Below are 18,698 nucleotides of genomic sequence, written 5' to 3'. Positions count from 1 at the left end.
CATTGATAAAACGAATGTGAATTTGTGATGATCGTTGAAAAAGAAACACTTCAAGGCTTATGATTTTGTATAAAGCATCATCATATACAAGAAGCAGGTTACAGCCTATCAGTTAAGAAAATTCGCTCATAATTTTGCTGAACACAAATATAATTTCGTAAAATTAAACACATTGGACAGACATTTATGCTGTCTGTGAGAAAGCTTCTTGGTTATCTGCAGCAGAAGCATCCGAACTGGTATCAAGTCTCCTGAAGACTAGCTTTTGCTGCGGAAGCTGGCCATTGGAAAATGCTGTAACTTCAGTGTCTGTTACAATTGTGTCATCATCCTTGAACTCCCCTCTCAGAATGCCCTTGGCAAGCTCATTTTCAACGTACTGCTGAATCACCCTCTTGACCGGCCTTGCACCATAGTTGGGGTCATACCCAAGACTCCCAAGGAGCTGAATAGCTGCATCGGTCACTTGCATTTTCATCTTCCGGTCTGCAATCCTCTTCTGCACCCGATCCAACTGTAACACACAGACATAATGCAGGTTATGTTTACATTCAAAACAAAACAAACAAACTGAAACAACCATTTCAATCAAATGTTATTATATGCAGTTGCTCTATGAACCTTCCATCGAGATCTTGGTGAGATACATTTTGAAAAATCCAGATAAGAAAGTGCATCCATGAGAGTGGCGACAATTTTGTTGGTTGTGTTGTTGGGGGGGGGGGGGGGGGGGGTTGTTGGTGGAGGGGGTTCAGTCTGCCCACCCACAGATCTCCCCAACAAAGGGAAAAAAGAAATTCTCCTAAAGTTTGGGTGAGGTCAGTCATATATAGGTGCAAGGCGGGTAGGCATTATCAGCTGGTAAATTTAATTGAATGTGACTATAAGCAGTTGGTCTAGGAACTTTCCGTGGAGATCTTGGTGAGATACATTTTGAAAAATCCAGACAAAAAAGTGCATACATGAAAGCGGCAACAATTTGAGTGGATGTTTCAGTCTGCCCACCCACAGACCTCCCCAAAAAAGGGAAAAAAGAAATTCTCCTAAAGTTTGGGTGAGGTCAGTCATTTATAGGTGCAACGCGGGTAGGCATTATCAGATCGTAAATTTAATTGAATGTGACTATAAGCAGTTGGTCTAGGAACTTTCCGTGGAGATCTTGGTGAGATACATTTTGAAAAATCCAGACAAAAAAGTGCATACATGAAAGCGGCAACAATTTGAGTGGATGTTTCAGTCTGCCCACCCACAGACCTCCCCAAAAAAGGGAAAAAAGAAATTCTCCTAAAGTTCGGGTGAGGTCAGCCATATATAAGGTGCAACAGCGGGTTGGATTATTAGCTCCTAAATTTAATGTGCAATGAGGGGGAAAAAAAAGGAATTCAGTATCTTTTATAAGAATTACAATTTCTACCTGCTAAGAAACAATGGACCTAATTGTAAAAGCTAGGTAACAAAACTTAACCAGCATTTCATAATTAAAATGCCAGGGAGAGTAAATCCAAGACACTTTAGAGAAACTTACCTGTAACCTCACAATACTGCTTATCTGGTCACGGTCCAGTGGTTGGAATACTATATACTCATCTACTCGGTTCATGAACTCGGGGCGGAATATTGATCTTGCAGCATCCATTACCCGCTGTTTGATAGTTTCATAGGCTGTCTCCTTCGGGAATGTCTCATCATCCATATTAAGTATGTATTGTGAACCCACGTTTGAAGTCATAATGATGACAGTATTGGTGAAACTCACAGTACGACCCTGTGAATCAGTAACTCTCCCATCATCCAGAATTTGAAGAAACACATTAAATACATCAGAGTGGGCCTTCTCAATCTCGTCGAACAGAATTACTGCATAGGGCCTACGGCGAACTACCTCCGTCAACTGTCCTCCTTCCTCATATCCCACATAACCAGGTGGGGCTCCAATCAATCTTGAAACAGCATGCTTTTCCATATACTCACTCATATCAATTCGTACAAGGGCCTCTTCAGTGTTGAACATGTAGGAAGCTAGTGCCTTAGCCAGTTCAGTCTTTCCAACACCAGTTGGACCCATGAACATGAAACTAGCTATTGGACGGTGAGGATCAGAAAGACCTGCTCGAGATCGCTGAATCGCCTCAGCTACTGATTTCACTGCTGGATCTTGACCCACAACACGTTTGTGCAGCTCTTCCTCCAAATGTAACAGCTTCTCCCTCTCTGATTGTTGAAGCTTGGAAACAGGAATACCAGTCCATTTACTAACAATTTCAGCAATGTCACTTCCCGTAACTTCTTCTCTCAACATGGACTTTCCAGAGCTTATGTACTCATTTAACTCTTTTTCGGCACTTTCAAGTTGGCGCTGCAAAGCATTGAGGCTCCCATACTTCAGCTCAGCAGCACGATTAAGATCATACTCACGCTCAGCCTGCTGGATCTCAAGATTTACTCTGTCAATCTGCAAAATTAGAAAAAAATCAGTCAATTTTTTAATTCAACATCACGATCTTTCTGATGACTAATTTTCCACTGCTTCCACTGATCTGATCCATCAATTTAATCTGGAACCAGCCTAATCAATGCCTATTAAGTCTTTGTTTCTCAAAAACATGCTAGGGAGCTGCCATTGCCGCCCACTGGTGGTTACAGTTATATAAGAGAATAATGACATACCTCTTCTTTAATGGACTGAATGCGCGTCATGACAGTCTTTTCGTGCTCCCACTGCTCAGTCAGCTGAGCTTGTCTCTCCTTCAGAAGTGACAGTTCAGCCTCAAGGCGGTTCAACCTATCTTTTGAAGCTTTGTCTGTATCATTTGTCAGAGATAGCCTCTCCATCTCTAGTTTCAATACCGAACGATTGATCTCATCAAGGGCAGTAGGTTTTGAAGTAATTTCCATTTTCAGTTTGGCAGCTGCTTCATCCACAAGGTCAATAGCTGCAGTACAAAAGTCCAGTTGCACTTGATGTAACGTATAGATGCTAATATATTATTTCCACAAAATTATGTCAAGTATTGAAGCAAAGTATGTGTCATGCAGATCTGTTAAAGCAGATGAAATCTGGTAACAACTTCCACATATAATATTACTGAAAAGAGACTCCCAGTGTATTCTTCATGCATTTTGCTAATATCATCTAGCACATTTCAATGTAGTTTTTAACGACAAGGATTTGCTTCAGGTAAAAGAAACAGAAGGTTCACAAAGGCAACTTTGAAAGATGTACCAGACAAAAATGCAGATGTTGGTGTCCTAGATGTTCTTTTGCAATATTAGCAGCAGTCATGACATGTCTACATAGACATCATTGCATTTGCATATTGAAGTAGTGTGCAGATCAGCTATTAACATATGTGAAGTAGGTAAGCCATTTGTTGAATTTAGCCATGTACTGCCAAAAGAGAAGGAAGCGAAAAACAAACAGCAAGTACACTCATCCTAATTACTGCAAGGAAAAGTTGCTGACCCCATGATGCGGCTCAAATCAGGATGCTAAATGAGCATGTAAATTATGCCATTACCTTTGTCAGGCAAGGCTCAAATCAGGATGCTAAATGAGCATGTACATTATGCCATTACCTTTGTCAGGCAAGAACCGCCCACTTATATAACGATCAGAGAGAATAGCAGCTTCCACAAGTGCACTGTCAGAAATCCGGACTCCATGATGCAGTTCATATCTTTCACGCAGACCCCTTAGTATAGAAATTGTATCCTCCACAGTAGGTTGATCAACATAAACTTGCTGGAAACGACGTTCCAATGCTGGATCTTTCTCGATATATTTCCGATATTCATCAAGTGTAGTTGCACCAATACATCGCAACTCTCCCCGACCAAGCATAGGCTTCAAGAGATTGCCAGCATCCATTGCTCCATTTGTAGCACCTGTAAAAGATCTCAATAGCTCATATATTCGTATCTGAATCATTATCAAACCTCATTTCCTGCAACTGCTAGGCCGACTTCCATCAAATTATACATAAAGTAAAGAATAAGCTTTAAATATTTTCTCCTAAAGTACTTAGATGTGAATTGGATCAAATGAGTCATTTTTTAATTCTCCTCATGCAATATTGGATGAAGGAGCAGCAAAAAATGTAGCTACCTGAGGAATGAAGGCAGTGACGAGAAATCTAACAAGCATATTACCTGCTCCAACAACTGTGTGTATCTCATCAATGAATAGGATGATCTGGCCCTCAGACTCCGTTACTTCTTTAAGCACCGCCTTCAGTCTATCTTCGAACTCTCCACGATATTTTGCTCCAGCAATGAGTGCACCCATGTCAAGAGATATCAGCTGAAAACAGAAAAGAAATCAGATCCATATCCAGATCTAAACAATATTAAGGAAAACTAAGCAATTGTTACCATAGCCAACAACCAAAATCCTATGCTTCCCTGCAAACCCATCCCAAGAATAATAGAAAATACCTTGCGGTTCATTAGGGCCTGTGGAACATCCCCTTGCACAATTCTCTGAGCCAGCCTGTTTACAAGGAATGGTGAAGTTAAAATACTTATAAAAGAATCACAGTAGAAGGGGTCAATTGACCAAGAAAGCTGTCAAATGAAACGAAAGTAATTCAATCTATGTATATCAAGTGAAACGAAAGTAATTCAATCTATGTATATCAAGTGAAACGAAAGTAATTCAATCTATGTATATCAAGAATCCTAAATCTCAAACTAGGCTCATGTAACAGATTAGCCTGCAGTGGGGGTGCTCCTAGTGATTACAATCAGGCATAGGCCCATAGGCTCTAATTATTGTTCTTACTATTATTATTAGAGCATGCACACAACTCTCATGTCAAATCCACATGATCGCTGTTTCATGTTTGTTATGTGAACCCAGCAACCAGGTTTACTACAACCCTATTTGCATGCCCCCATTTGCACATTTTACGCAAAAAGACTTAAAAGCTCACCCTTCAGAAATTGCAGTTTTTCCAACACCAGGTTCACCAATTAGCACAGGATTGTTCTTTGTTCTCCTGGAAAGAATTTGGATACACCTCCGTATTTCATCATCTCTCCCTATCACTGGGTCTAGCTTCCCTGCACTTGCCATAGCTGTCAGATCTTTTCCATATTTCTCCAGTGCTTCATACTTACCCTCAGGATCTGTAACAAAAGCAAACTGTGAGACCTCCCAAGACCTTTAGAGAAACAAAAGACATCCTGTAAAAAGTAAAACTTAGAATTCCACTTAGACATGCCAAGAAAAGATTACAACTAAATATTTGCTAAGTTTGTTTACCCAACACACACCAGCATCACACAAACTAAATGTTTAACAGAAAGCAAAAAATTGTTTAGGAAAAGATGCATAAAGGTAAAATTCCAATTCATACTTGCAAAAAACAAATATTTCCAAGCTTGAATGAGGCCAAAGACACTATACTTATAAAATTTCAACTACAAACATAACACCTGGCCGATCAAACGAGGAAAGATAGGCATCATGCACCCGCAGTTCATCTCTTTTGTAGCATACAGGAAGTAAAACACACTTCTAAGGATTTTTTACTAGATTAAAAGGGCATCATGTGCATTCTTCACACAAATGCTCTGGTATTTCCAATTCAGCATGCTCCAAGAAGAAAATGTACCACAACAGAAGTAAAGTTAAAAAACAATAATAACAATAAGAAGAAGAAGAAGAAGAAGAAGAAGAAGAAGAAGAAGAAGAAGAAGAAGAAGAAGAACCACAACAACAATAATAATAATAATAATTAATAACAAATAAAGCAAGGCACTTTTATTATTTCATGACAGATTACAATTGGAAGACAACATCAAAGGTGTTTGTGATTGTGTACGAGGACCTACGCTGTATAATGCCATAATGCAAAGAAAAGCACATAGGATCACCTTGGTCAATAACTGATTGACGTCCCCTTATAGCTTCAATTGCAGATTTCAGTGTCGGCAAGGATATTTGAAAATCCCTGAACAATTGCTTCCCAAATCGTTGATCCTGGGTGAATCCAAGAACCAAATGCTCAACAGAAACAAATGAGTCTCCATATTCTTTCTTGTATTCCCTGCTTCGCTGGATAAGGGCTTCCAAATCACGTCCTAACATAGAACCAGCTGTTTCGCCAAGCACCTAGTATAATTGATCAGAAAGAGGAAAAACAATTGGGGAATCAGCACAAGCTTACTGGACAGAGAATGCTGCCAGCTTAAGAACTGCAAGGCAGGTAAACTGTATGTGCCCATTCCCTAAAATCAAAGATAAAAAATTCAGCTCAACCTAATGCATCTTCACATTTCACTCCAAGTCATACACATGAGAACGTCCAGAGGTCTAAACAATTAAGAGTCACAACATCAATTCATAAGTGGTCTCCAAATTTGATCAGAGTTTCCAGCTCTCTCTATTTCAGCATTTTAGAACCCATCATATTGAACAAAACTCCATCTCAGTTTCCTATTCATACATAAAGAGTGAAATTTGCGGACCAACAAACATCCAGGTTAAAACATCCTTTTGCTATTAAAGATCCAAATTTACAGCATTACTAAGAAAAACTTGACTTAACTACTTGTTCCATGCAGTTCACATACAGAGACATCAAAACATATAAATGGGGATAAAACAGCTATGCATAATGATTACCTTTGGTTGACGTTGGATAAACTTCTCAGTGGCTTCCAGAAGACGTGTATTATCAACTCCAACCTTGGAAAAGATCCTTCTAGCAAGCCCATTCTTTTGCTCTAACAGTGCCTTCAACAAGTGTTCAGTCTCCACAATTTGATGCTTGTTCTCTTTTGCCACATCTGGTGATGAAACAATGGCCTGCCAGGCCATATCTGTAAAGTCCTGCTGCGTAATCTGTCATTACATTACAAAAGCCATCTCATCCATTACTCAAGCTTCAATTGTTCACAATCTCAAACCCAACAAATATCACATAACTTGAAAACATTGTCCAATTAAGCTGATTTACAGCAAGCAATGAAAATCAAGCTCTGAAAGCATCACAAATTGAAATAAATCTCAACCGTGTGACTTCATAATCTCATCAAAATCGATTTATCTCATAAATTATACACAAAATAACATTACCACCGTATTAAACATCAAACATATTTGAAGCTTATACTTGCAAAATAATTAGCAAATTCAAAAGGAAATAAGCACATAAAATTAAATATTTAGAAATTAAAAAAAATCAATTATCAATTAAAATAAAATCAGCCCAGAAGATAATTAAACAAGCCCAAATGCAATAAAAAGGAAAATGAGCTCACTCTTCCACTAGTAGCTTCACATCTAATAAGAAACGACTTGTCGTGTCCTTTACTGAACAACCCATTACGCTTCTTCAATTGTACAGAATTAAAGTTCAAACCTTTAAAGGAATTAGCTCTCCTTGGGAAGCTCAGCAAGCACTGCGGCTGCCCAAACACCACAACATTCCTCTTCTGCGACGGCGGGGGAGTACAAAGGCTGACTCCACTTAACGACGCCCTTGCAGCCATCGTAAACAAAACTTTTTTCCGATGTGGGTATTACAAAAAATTATCAAAAACTGTTGCGGGATTGGGATTGCTTGGGAATGTTAAAAGAAGTGGAAGAGAATAACAAAAATCTAGAGCTTTCTTGAGCTTCAAGTACTAGTGTCGTTATTGTTAAAGCTCGAGCTGGGTGGACCAGCGCAGAGCCAAAAGAGCTTAAAATTGGGTTGAGTGTAGAGAGTTCCCGAAAGTTTGCGAGGTCATGACACGTGGCATCACTGGTGGAGTGTGGATATCATTTAGCAAAAACCCAATTTAGATTCTTATCAAAAAAAAAAAAAAAAAACCCCCAATTTGGAAAATTTTGTAAATTAATATTGTTGAAACGGCCAAGGCCAAATACGAATGAACACGTCGTCGTGCTTTCAAATTGAAGGAGGGTGGGATGGTTGTTAATGTTATTATATCAAAATTAAATTAAGATATGGTGAGATGGTAACATTAATAGTTTCATTCTCAAAATTTGGCTGTTGCCGATTCTCTCAACCGTTCAAGTTATTGGAGAAGCAGGAAATCATTGTTGTGTGTTAAACATGCGGAAAAAGTTCCCCGTATGCCATTACATTTACCACCAACCTGGATTTGCATTAAGATCAAGTTCATCTTGACAAGCCAAAAAGAAAAAAATAAACAATCATCTTGAAAGATTCTAGAATATTGAATCTGAGATATAGTTGCTTAATCTCAACATAACAACGTACATACAGTATACCAAATGCTGTGAATGCAACAGCTATATTAAGAGAACACAATAAAACTTCAAAAAACAAGACCTATGTGCTTAATGCGACTGTCTCTCATCTATGGCAATTCACCAACTCAATCCTCTATACCAGCTCCACCGTCATTTATCTGGGACAAAGTTAGTACACAATGCTAGGATTAGTTCAAAGAGCCATGACCAAAACCGGTGATGCAAATAATATTCCAAATTTCAAACCTACCTGCGAATGATGTCTTCCACCCTCTTAATCGCAAATTATAATATAACACAAACACATTTGTTCTGCTTTGGTTGACTAGCTGCTTTCTTTTCTGCTACATTACAAACAGAAACAGTAAACACTTTAACATGAAGCATGTGAAACATAACGAAATAAATTTTGCCAGTTGGGGAAAATGCTGAAGGTATTAGGTAATCATATCTGAGTGGTTGGCTGTAGTTGGTGCCTTTTCCACTTGAGAGGTAATCAAGGATGGAATTTTATGTAACTTAAAAAATAAAAATATTTTGTTAAAAAATAAAAAATATTTTGAAATAAAGAGTTTGGAAACCTCAAACGTGAAACAAAGGCGAAATATTGATTACGCATTTCTCCGCAATTTTTTTCCCCAAAAACTTAAAAAAAAAAAAAAACGTAACAATGAAGAAAGGAATCGCATTAATCTTGATATATAATATTCTGTCAACTTAGTACATGGTTCCAGTGTTCCTAACCCAAAACAGCATGAGAGGAGGAGGAGCAAAATATGTGTCTGGATTATCAGACAACATTCGTTGCCCCTATTTTTCCAAAATAAAGATATTTTACCTTTTTCTGTAGAAGGAGGTTGAACAACAACATGCATGGTTGTAACTCCACCAGGGATATCACATAGCGGACTCCGGCACTCTCCCAATGTTCTATTGTTCTCCAATATTTTTCCGGCACTTATTAACTTTACATCTTTCACTGTCCTTGGACCATTCTCTTTCTCTGTCCAGAATAATAATGTTAAGTGCATATTTAAAGGGAACAAGAAGTAGCAAATAAGAGATCGTTTGATAATCACATGGTAGGCAAGAAGACGACAAAATCCAAAGCAAGGCATCCTTAGGCATATCAATCATGCAGCGACAACTTTCAAAAAAGGAAAAAAAAAACCATGCAGTGACTCAGTCCGGCACCTACCAATTACGATAGAATAAATGCAAGAAAGGTAGCAAATTATTTGACAAATATGTTCATTTAATCACGATAAAGAGTAGAGAAATATTTTCTTAGGCATATTAAATGAGATAAGATCACATAAATGAAATTACAAGCTGAGGTTTGAACAGCCTTCAAAACAAGTCTGCAGTATCGCTGAAAAATATTTATCACGAGTCTTTTAGTTGCCTTCAAAAGATCATGCAAATCTCAAGGATTTCATTCAGCAACCTATTTCAGAACTTAGCCATAAATCTGGTGATGCCAAAAGCATTCTATGATCACTGTGCTCTAAAAGCATTGTAATCTGCATTCATATGACACAATACACATGATATGAAAGGCAATGGAATGAATCAAATTTGTAGATGAGGAATTTTTCAGAATATTTATCAGCAGAGAGAAGTAAATGTATAGTTCGATTAATAATAAATGCTCCGACATTGTTCTATTCAAGACCATACTCTATAATGAAACAATAACCAAACCAGAATCCTGATTTAAAAAATTCATTATATTTAATATTTAAAAAATTCATTATGATGGAATTTAATGAACACCAAACTTACCTTTAGGCCATTGAGAAAGAACGCTTTCTTTCAAGGTTGCAACACTTGTAGCAGCAGGAAAGCTCTTGGGACCAATATCCGATCCATCGGTCAATCGGAACTTGATCTCTAACTGATCTTGCACACTTGCCATTCTAAAGCTCTCTGATTGACTCCAAGGACCTCAAAGACTTTAAAATTCCAATCTCAGAGATCTTCACTGAAGCCTTCTACCAAAGTATATGTCAATCCTCAATAGGTTTACTTTTGAGCAATCAAAAACCCACCAGAATACGCAAAAAGTTGCAGATTGATCAATATTCTCACTTTGGTAGGCTGAAAATCCAGAAACAAGCAAAAGAAGAACTTTGAGAGTTTGGATACATCTTAAAAAGAATAAAAAATCTAAACTGGAAAAAAAAATGAAAGAAAAGGAAAGATAATTATAGAGGCATCAATTAGGATTTCTAGCAATCAAAATTCGCATCAATATCCTCGATTTTCAATAATCCCTAAATAGAACAAAAAGCCAGACCAAATCCATAAATAAAGTTGCACGAATAAAGCAGCAAAATGTCTGTGACAGCAATCAATCAACCAATCATCAATAATAACATCAAACGTTCATCCAGAGGACACGCTTTATATCATCCAAACAACTTTCTCACCTCAAAACCAATAAAAAAAACCAAAACAAACGCTCAAAAGAATCCAAAAACCTTGATGGGTTATCTTACTTGCCTCAAAAACTGATCCGGATCACTCCTTTTTTCCCCAGTTATTGTTTCAAAAATTCCAAAACCTTAAGAAGAAGAAACAAGGTGGTGGCTTTTTTCAATAGTTAATAATAAAGAGAAGAAATAAAATAAGTGTTTAGAAAGGAGGCAGTTTCAGAGTTTTCAAAGTCATCTAATTCTAAATCTAAGGTCAATGCTTCCATTTCTTGCCTTCTCCTTCCAATCTCCTAAGGCTATGGAAGTGGACAAATTCTCATCTCTTTTAAGTTTTATAGGACTGTGACCCTTTTCCTAACTTCCAATCTCACAAACGTTAATCAGACATTTCTTTCGTGTCCCGCTTATACAAGATCACTTGTGTCCATCTTCCGTCACAGTCGTTCGATCTTCATCAGACCCCACCAATCAAAACCCTTTTATGATGAAAATATGAATGTCAAAAATCAAAATGGGTCTATGGTTATCTAATGAATAATAAAATAAATAATCCTACTGTAATGTCCCGGTAATGGGCGTGACAGCTATTTAATAATTTTCCTAGCAGCAGTAAAATCACTTGTGCAATGCTTCTCCTAAATTTGGGACTTACATAATTTACTTGTCAAATATCACATCATGTAGTGAGCTTTGTGTTTTGTGTTCCAACAGTACTTGCGTTATGTACATATTGTCGCGGAAACTTAATAATATGAAATGGAAAACTTAAAAACTCAACCTAAATGTTGTTTTATGTTGAATGAACCCATGTGTGTAATGTGATTCTCGTGTAACGTAACATACTAGACTCGGACAGATTGTGGTATGATCCATGGAATTGTAATTAACTGGTCAAATTCAAGATACAGCAGCCAATTTTGTATAAAGTTCAAATCTTGGTGGTTGGGGTTCATCGTGTCAACCCTGACTTATATAATGAACTTGGGAAATCCAACAACCTATAATCTAGATGGATGACAAGACCAAGTACAGTTTAAGTTTTGCTTATGAGTCTATCTTTATGTACATTCATGTCAATTGTCACATTGGCCAGGAACCTTACAGATTCTTCCATTTAAGCTTTGGAAGAATCGATAATAATAACTTTATGCAATAGGGAACTAAAAGACGCTAACCTTGTCTTTAATCATTCAATTAAATTATCAACAAGACAAGAATTTGGATGTTGAAGAAGAGCAAAATGCCAAGGAAGTCCAATCAGATGGGGAACTCTTTATAAAATTAGGAATGTGTCAAATGGAACCTCTGCCTCGAAAAATCAGAATTTCCAAAACTGGTTGATGCAAGCTAAAAGAAAGCAATTATTCTAAGTGGGTTTCTTGTTATCATCAACTTAAGCAAATTCCAAGGACAAGAAGAATCTATCTTTAGACTAACTGCTAATAAAATTCTTAAACTTCATTATGATAAGAACCTACTTCTTAATGGGGATCATCGTCGCTGAAGCCTGGAGAAATTTCATGAAATAACTTCAATTTTTAGACAAAAGACAACGGCTTTAAGCATCACCAGCAACTTTAGCATGCAATCACCATGGATCAAAAGTAACAACATTACAAATGCTGCAATAGAAGATAAACAAATTCAAGAAAATTGATTATCTGCACATTTCAAATGTTTATCGTGAATCTTACATAAGAAATACCAATATGTAACCTAAGCACAGCTCCCCAATTCAATGGGACCTGTGACAAAGCAATCTTCATGACCTACTCCTAAATGTCACCAAGATATCGAAATCAAGGGGGTAAAAAATTGGAAGGTACTAACAAAAAAATGAAACAGCAATTAATAAAGGGGAAAAAATTTCTGGGCTAATGGGGGAGCCTCACAAAATAACTCCTAGCTTTCTTGTTCCGGTCACCTATCAAGTATGAAAACATTGACACAAGCAGTAATTTGTGTGTTTCCCTTTATTCCAAAATATGGCAAAGTAATCAAGCAAGAACCCCCAGCTGGATGATCAATAATAGTATCCTTTTCCGAACCAAAAATTGATGATGGATTTTGTATGTTACAGAAAGAATGAAACTCATGCCCGACCCGAGCTGGTGATGCAGGAACAATTTCTGTATAGGTGTGGGGATGACAGCAAATCTAAACCCGGAAAGCATTGCCCTTTTGGCCACTAATTCAACTGGCCCTCTCAAACGGACCTTGAGAGAAATCTCGAGAGACAACAAAATGTATGTTAAACCCTTACCACTAATGTCTTTTCCCACTTCCATCTCTTTTTTCTAGCTTATCTAGACGATGGACTATGTCTCCAGGATGTGGCAGTTCCTCACAAAATCATTGGAGTAGTTGACATATTTGGCCCAAAAAGGCCGGAGATGCTCAAACCCTATTTGCAGCCATGGTTTTGACTGGCCATTGTAGTGGATTACTGCAGCCTTTTTCACACTCTCAATGCTGGTCTTATTCTGATAGCCCAAGCCAAGCAAGTGCCACAAGGGATCAATTGGATGAACATGGCCTTTAAATGCTATCAAAGCAGGTGGTAAAGTTCCAAGCTTCCACATCGTGAGATTAGACTTCAGGTTCTAGCAAACATAACACCAATCAGAATAAAGTGGTCAAAAAACTTCAGTTGTTTGCCAACAATATATTATCACATTATCACATACAACAAAAATAAAAAAGGAACATCTACATTTCCAGCTCCTTAGAATTAAATCCTGTTGTTACTCCAGAATCATGTCAGATATTTCAAACTCCATCCATAGATGACCATCCTATTAAAAAAAGTCAAAAGTTTGAAACATTCATAGCTTGAAATAATTTAGAAGCAAAAAATGTTGCATAGCCAAATATCAAATACTATTCAATAATAAGTTTTTAAAGGGGAAAGAGCCCTAATAAAGACAACAGAAGTGTGGCTCCAAAGCCAAATAAGGTTGCAGTAGCATTCATAGAAAAGAAAAGTGCGTCAGCGATGAGATCCAGTAGCATGAGCATTACATTTCTATATCTCAATATCTTTAGCTTTCAATCCTCATTAAAGCATATAAAAAAAAGGGGGAAATTTTGTCTAAGAAAGAAGATTTAAAAATTTTACCTCTTTCAGCCAGGAATGGTAGGTTTCTCTTATATTTGTCTTCCTCCAAGCACGTAGATCAAATATGTTCATTCCATAAGCCCAGGCACATTCTTCAGGATCCAAATGCTTTGCTATGAGCGGATGGGAAAAATTGAAGTAGTTTCTAAACCGCTTAGACATTACCCACTCATCTTCACCTCTGCAAGTTTCTACAGCTCCATTAACCTTTCCACCAAGATCAATTTCCCAAAGAGGAGACAAATCACGCTGGATTGCAATATCATCATCTAAAAAGACCACCTTGTCGAGGTGTGGAAATAGCTGTTCAATATACACAATAGCAAAAATAATTTAACCATTGCTCTCTCTGTGGATTCAAAAAATATGCAAAACACAAGTTCTTAGAAAGCCAAAAAATTCTATGTCCTGGTTAATCAATAAACAGCAAGGAATCCACCACACAAACAGCAACTATAGGAGATCATAATTGCTTTAAAAATTTCAAAAGCAACAGTGAAATCATCTTATAATCTTTTCCTATAATTCCCAATAGTATTAAGTATTAACTTTCTGTTAGCCAAGAGACATAGTTATATCCTCTTTAGGAAAAAGTTAAAAATCATGACAGATTCCAGGCTGTAGAGGAGAAGAGAAATGGGAAGTATCAATTACGCTTACCTCTGGTATGTATATGCGGAGATGGTTGAGTAATGATATGTACTTTGGACTCCTAGCTTGCAATTTTGAAGCAAAAGTTCGTGGAGTTGTATCACTGAGATTTGCGCCAGCAACATGATTTCCATGGTAATAATTCCTGATCCCATCATGGTTCTCAACAGCTTCAAGAACGGGAACGTTCTCTCTTGTTAACCAGTCAAACTGGTGAATGCCTTTCACTTCAACAATAGCAGGAGAGACCGGGTTCAATGCAAACCATGAATGCATACCTGCATAAGTTTTCTTGTCTGTGATGACATGGAAGACTATCTTTTCAGGTTTTAGAGAGGACTGCACAGCAGAAGTAACAACAACAGAAGCAGCCAAAATGTTATCAGTTGATAGGATGAAGTGGTGGTAAGAGTTGTCAGAAAGCAGAGGGAGCAACTCAGGAGAAGGCAATTGTCTGCGTGCGTGAGCATTAGAGGAATATTCATCAGTCAAACGCAGTGAGAGACAGTGGATGCCTTTAGGAATGGAACTTGCAGCGAAGTGCTTATTCATCAGCTCTGCAAACTTAGATTCCCTAATTTCTCTTTCGAATTTCTCCATCTGCGCAGAAATGAATCATATCAACTGACCATCTTAACTATCTTTTTCCCACTATGAGTGCCAACATGGAAGACAAAATAAATGTGTTCCAAAAGACAATGTACTTCTCCATTTCATATGTTCCCCTAAATTTCCAAAAGATATCACCAACAGGAAACAAGAATCAAAACCAACAAAAATTCTACTTCCCACCCACAAGATGCTAAGGTGTAGAACCTTATTCAATCCTACTGCAAGGTTGTTGATTATACGTATATTGCATATTCCTAGGATTTCCAAAAACATCACATAAAAGAAACAAGGATGTAAATCAGCAATATTTACTTCTAATTCACACACACTTTGCATAAATCATAAGAACTCCATTCAACCCTAATAAAAAGTCAGGATTGAAACCTCACTTAGCCTTATTGCAAAAGTCTTCAATGAAAGAAAGATGAAAATTTTTGGTGTAGAGAAACTGAAAGATAACCTACAGCTTGAAACCTCAGTTTCTGAAAACCTACTCCCCTCCAAAAATTATTAATGATAAACTAGATAAAAATATATATGTAGAGCAGCATACCATTGCTCTTAACATGAAACCAAATGTCTTTGCATCATACTGGTTGTTCTTCATTTCAGAAACAAGTTCACTAAAAGAATCTGGAAGCTTTAGACCATCTGGGATTTCCTCAGTATCAACTTGATTAAGGACTTTGTAGAAGTCTTTAACCAGTCTCTGCATCATTATTGTGGCACCAAAAGGAACCAGCTTAAATTAACACCATGAACAAATGATATGCAGCAAAACCAGATGAAAAATGTAACATAATGTTGAAAGAAAGAATAACGTTTGAGGAAATTAAAACGAGTTATTAACCTCTGAATCATCAACCCTTCCAAGAAGCCTTGGTCCCAACCGCCTACCTAAACAATCTGAAGCAAAGAAGAAAAGGAGAGAACAAGAATCATAAATCCACTTAAAGTACACTATAAGAATTGTGAAGGGAAAAAATCAGATCCCAATCTATGTAATATATAAATATGCTATGTACAGGCTATGAGAAAACACAAAATCACTGAACTATAAATTTCATATTTTGCACAACAATACAATAATAGGGATAAATGGTTAATCTAACTTGCATCTATTCTTTTAAATTCAGAAGCAGTGACTCAAGAACTTACATTTGAGTTTGCTATGCAGCCATAACCCCATAATTCTACTGATTTTAGCACCAGCAATAAAAAAAAGAATATACATATTTCGATTCCATAAGCCTAAACAATGTATTCAAAAGTAAAAAGTTGGAAAATGCTGTAACCCGCGTGAAGTTATGATCAAAGTGGCACAAAACAACCAATAAGTCAATGCCCTAGATCACTTCCTGCCCATGTTAATTGGATTGCACTAAACTTAAATTCAAAGTTGAACTAAACAAACCAATCAGAAGAAACTCATAATTATAATCCATTCAGATCTAAAAATAACAGAAAACTGGTAACACCAAACTAGTATAGCAATTAACAATCAAACTAATCATGCCCCAACAAAAACAATTAGTCCAAACCAACAAACATATATCTCAAATTTCAAAATCATATCAAGATCCATCCCCAAAAAAAGGCCAGATAAAATAAAATCAAGATCCATCAAATAAAGATTGCATTAGAAATGAAAAAGAGGAGGGGAAAGTACCAAATGAGGAGCACTTGTCAACACCTTCAAGGGTAACAAGAGCAGTGAGAATGAAGACAAATGGCAACAGGAAAGCAAGAATAAGAATGGTATGAAAAAGAGTCCTATAAGAGAGGTGGCGAGCTGCGACCTTGATCTTCATCAAGTCAATAAACCCTCCATTGTTACTATTGCTTGACAATATCGTGATGCTTCTCATACTAGGCGAGAAGTGAAGCTGCATCCTTGTCTATGCAGCCTCACAACAACTGCTGCACTAGCACCCCAACAACAATGACAAAACCAATCCCGATAGCAATAAAAATCCCCCCTTTTTAACGAAACCAAAGACAAACCCACCATCAGATCTGGGTTCTTTCAATTGCTTTGATTCATTCACAGATTTTACCTTCTTGGTTTTTTTCAATTCTGGTCTTTTTCTCAAAGACCGCATTGATTCTCACAACCACATAATAATAATAATAATAATAATAATAATAATAATAATAATCCCTCCTTTTATCAAACCCTAAGGGGAAAAAAGGTCAAAATTTCTGGGTTGTGTGTTATTATTACTGTAATTGGCAAGATGTTGTATCTTTTTTTTATCTTTGTTTTCTCAACAATGGATCAACAAAGAAATGGAAAGCGAGAGAAAATTGGGTTTTTTTCTGGTTTTTGGTTTTGTTTTTGTTTTTTTTTTCCTTGTTTCCCTTTCTTGCCTTGCTTGCTTGGGCGTGAGCTGCTATTTCATTGGTGGATCTTCCGATCTCACTTCCCTTTTTTCTTACAATTATTTAATTATTATTAATTTTATTACTTAATTAAATTAATTTTCTTTTAGTTTTAACATTAATTATTCCAAGTCAAAACTCAAAACGGGGTTGGGGTTAGAGAGAGAGAAGTAAAAATAAAAATACAAAATATATTCCTATTATTATTTGAAAATGTGATGGGGGTCGTGTGGGAATTTGAGATTTGACCTTGAGGTCTTAGAGCTAAAGTTAGGTTAATCCCATGCTTAAGCTGTGATTAAATTAATGGGTTCAAAAGATTTGGCAGATTTGGCTACTTGGATTAGGGAGAGGTTAGAGGCTATGGGCCTAACAGAATTAATGATTAGAGCTTTTACAATCATTTACGGAAGTTTTGTCATTAGTGGATTTATTGGGTATGGTTCTCATTTGGGTAGGATGTGAACATGTTGTTCATAGTATCAATTGAATTGTATAATGTCCAACCGACATTTTGAATATGTATATTAGTTGATAAAAATTACACTCAAAAATCATTTTAATAGTATAGTTTCATCCTTATGTTATGTTAACGGTTGTGTAGACTTTTGCTAGATTAGGTAATTTGGTACAAGATAAAAAGGATCTTTCTAAATATATTATTTCAAGATGAAAGTGTCAATATTGAAAGTGATGTAAAAAAATATTGATGCCGAGGAGGTCTTGTAATATAATAATTCCTTTGGTCGGCAAGGAAAAAAAAAAAGAAAGAAAAAGAAAAATATAACTAGGATTAAGATAGGCTCCTTTTCTATTCATTAGAATTGATAGATAGGCTAATAAATTCTTGACAATACCTGTATTCATCATACTTTAACTGGATCCCGCCTCTCAAATTTACAGAAAAAAAAAAAGAGAAGGAAAAAATTGCACCGCGATGAGATATCAAAATAATGTATTAACATCGCATGATATAAATGAGCTGTTCCAAGTATTGGAACTGCTAATTTTTCATAAACGATTTGGTGCGGAAGCCATTGTCATGTCACTTGAATGCAAATGCAACTTAAATGCCACGCCACATAAGAAGTTGATGAAAATGAGCAGTTGAATGCCTTAAACTGGGAACGTTCTTTTGGGAGAGCCACTTGCCAATCTGTTTCTTCAAGCTTTTTGTTACTCATTATTCAATAATTATGCAAAGCATAAGTTTTGGCATCGTAGAATAATGGCGAATTTTGCATATTAAAAAATTCGTTTAAAATGATAC

The 18,698-nt window shown here is 36.7% G+C and overlaps 3 protein-coding genes across 5 annotated transcripts; all 3 read right to left on the bottom strand.

The window, feature by feature from the left end:
* Positions 1-8: 8 nt before the first annotated feature.
* On the bottom strand, positions 9-7,776 carry LOC18039875 (chaperone protein ClpB3, chloroplastic). The gene is made up of 10 exons (XM_006431168.2): positions 7,267-7,776; positions 6,629-6,847; positions 5,878-6,115; positions 4,932-5,127; positions 4,435-4,489; positions 4,150-4,300; positions 3,577-3,885; positions 2,668-2,933; positions 1,526-2,452; positions 9-514 (listed from the first exon to the last, which is right to left on the bottom strand). Exons 1-10 carry the CDS (start codon positions 7,495-7,497, stop codon positions 185-187), a joined length of 2,922 nt encoding a protein of 973 aa, XP_006431231.1. The 5' UTR covers positions 7,498-7,776; the 3' UTR covers positions 9-184.
* A 321-nt stretch (positions 7,777-8,097) lies between these two features.
* LOC18039874 (membrane-anchored ubiquitin-fold protein 1) lies at positions 8,098-11,048 on the bottom strand. Of its 2 annotated transcripts, none has more exons than XM_024181695.1 (5): positions 10,729-11,048; positions 10,013-10,327; positions 9,066-9,230; positions 8,478-8,571; positions 8,098-8,385 (listed from the first exon to the last, which is right to left on the bottom strand). In XM_024181695.1, the coding sequence occupies exons 2-4, from the start codon at positions 10,143-10,145 to the stop codon at positions 8,513-8,515; spliced, it is 357 nt and encodes a 118-aa protein (XP_024037463.1). In that variant the 5' UTR covers positions 10,146-10,327; positions 10,729-11,048; the 3' UTR covers positions 8,098-8,385; positions 8,478-8,512. The 2 variants fall into 2 exon arrangements, with proteins under 2 accessions (XP_024037463.1, XP_006431230.1); XM_006431167.2 differs by having other exon boundaries at positions 8,478-8,568; positions 10,729-11,047.
* A 1,260-nt stretch (positions 11,049-12,308) lies between these two features.
* LOC18038404 (probable galacturonosyltransferase 14) lies at positions 12,309-17,163 on the bottom strand. 2 transcript variants are annotated; one of them, XM_024181919.1, is made up of 7 exons: positions 16,716-17,163; positions 15,897-15,952; positions 15,600-15,755; positions 14,444-15,034; positions 13,784-14,086; positions 13,379-13,460; positions 13,192-13,268 (listed from the first exon to the last, which is right to left on the bottom strand). In XM_024181919.1, exons 1-6 carry the CDS (start codon positions 16,936-16,938, stop codon positions 13,410-13,412), a joined length of 1,380 nt encoding a protein of 459 aa, XP_024037687.1. In that variant the 5' UTR covers positions 16,939-17,163; the 3' UTR covers positions 13,192-13,268; positions 13,379-13,409. The 2 variants fall into 2 exon arrangements, with proteins under 2 accessions (XP_006431227.1, XP_024037687.1); XM_006431164.2 differs by lacking the exon at positions 13,379-13,460 and having other exon boundaries at positions 12,309-13,268.
* Positions 17,164-18,698: the final 1,535 nt, after the last annotated feature.

Source organism: Citrus clementina, unplaced genomic scaffold (assembly GCF_000493195.1).
Source record: "Citrus clementina cultivar Clemenules unplaced genomic scaffold, Citrus_clementina_v1.0 scaffold_6, whole genome shotgun sequence".
Lineage (NCBI taxonomy): Eukaryota > Viridiplantae > Streptophyta > Magnoliopsida > Sapindales > Rutaceae > Citrus > Citrus x clementina.
This window is presented reverse-complemented; position numbering and strand designations above follow the sequence as displayed.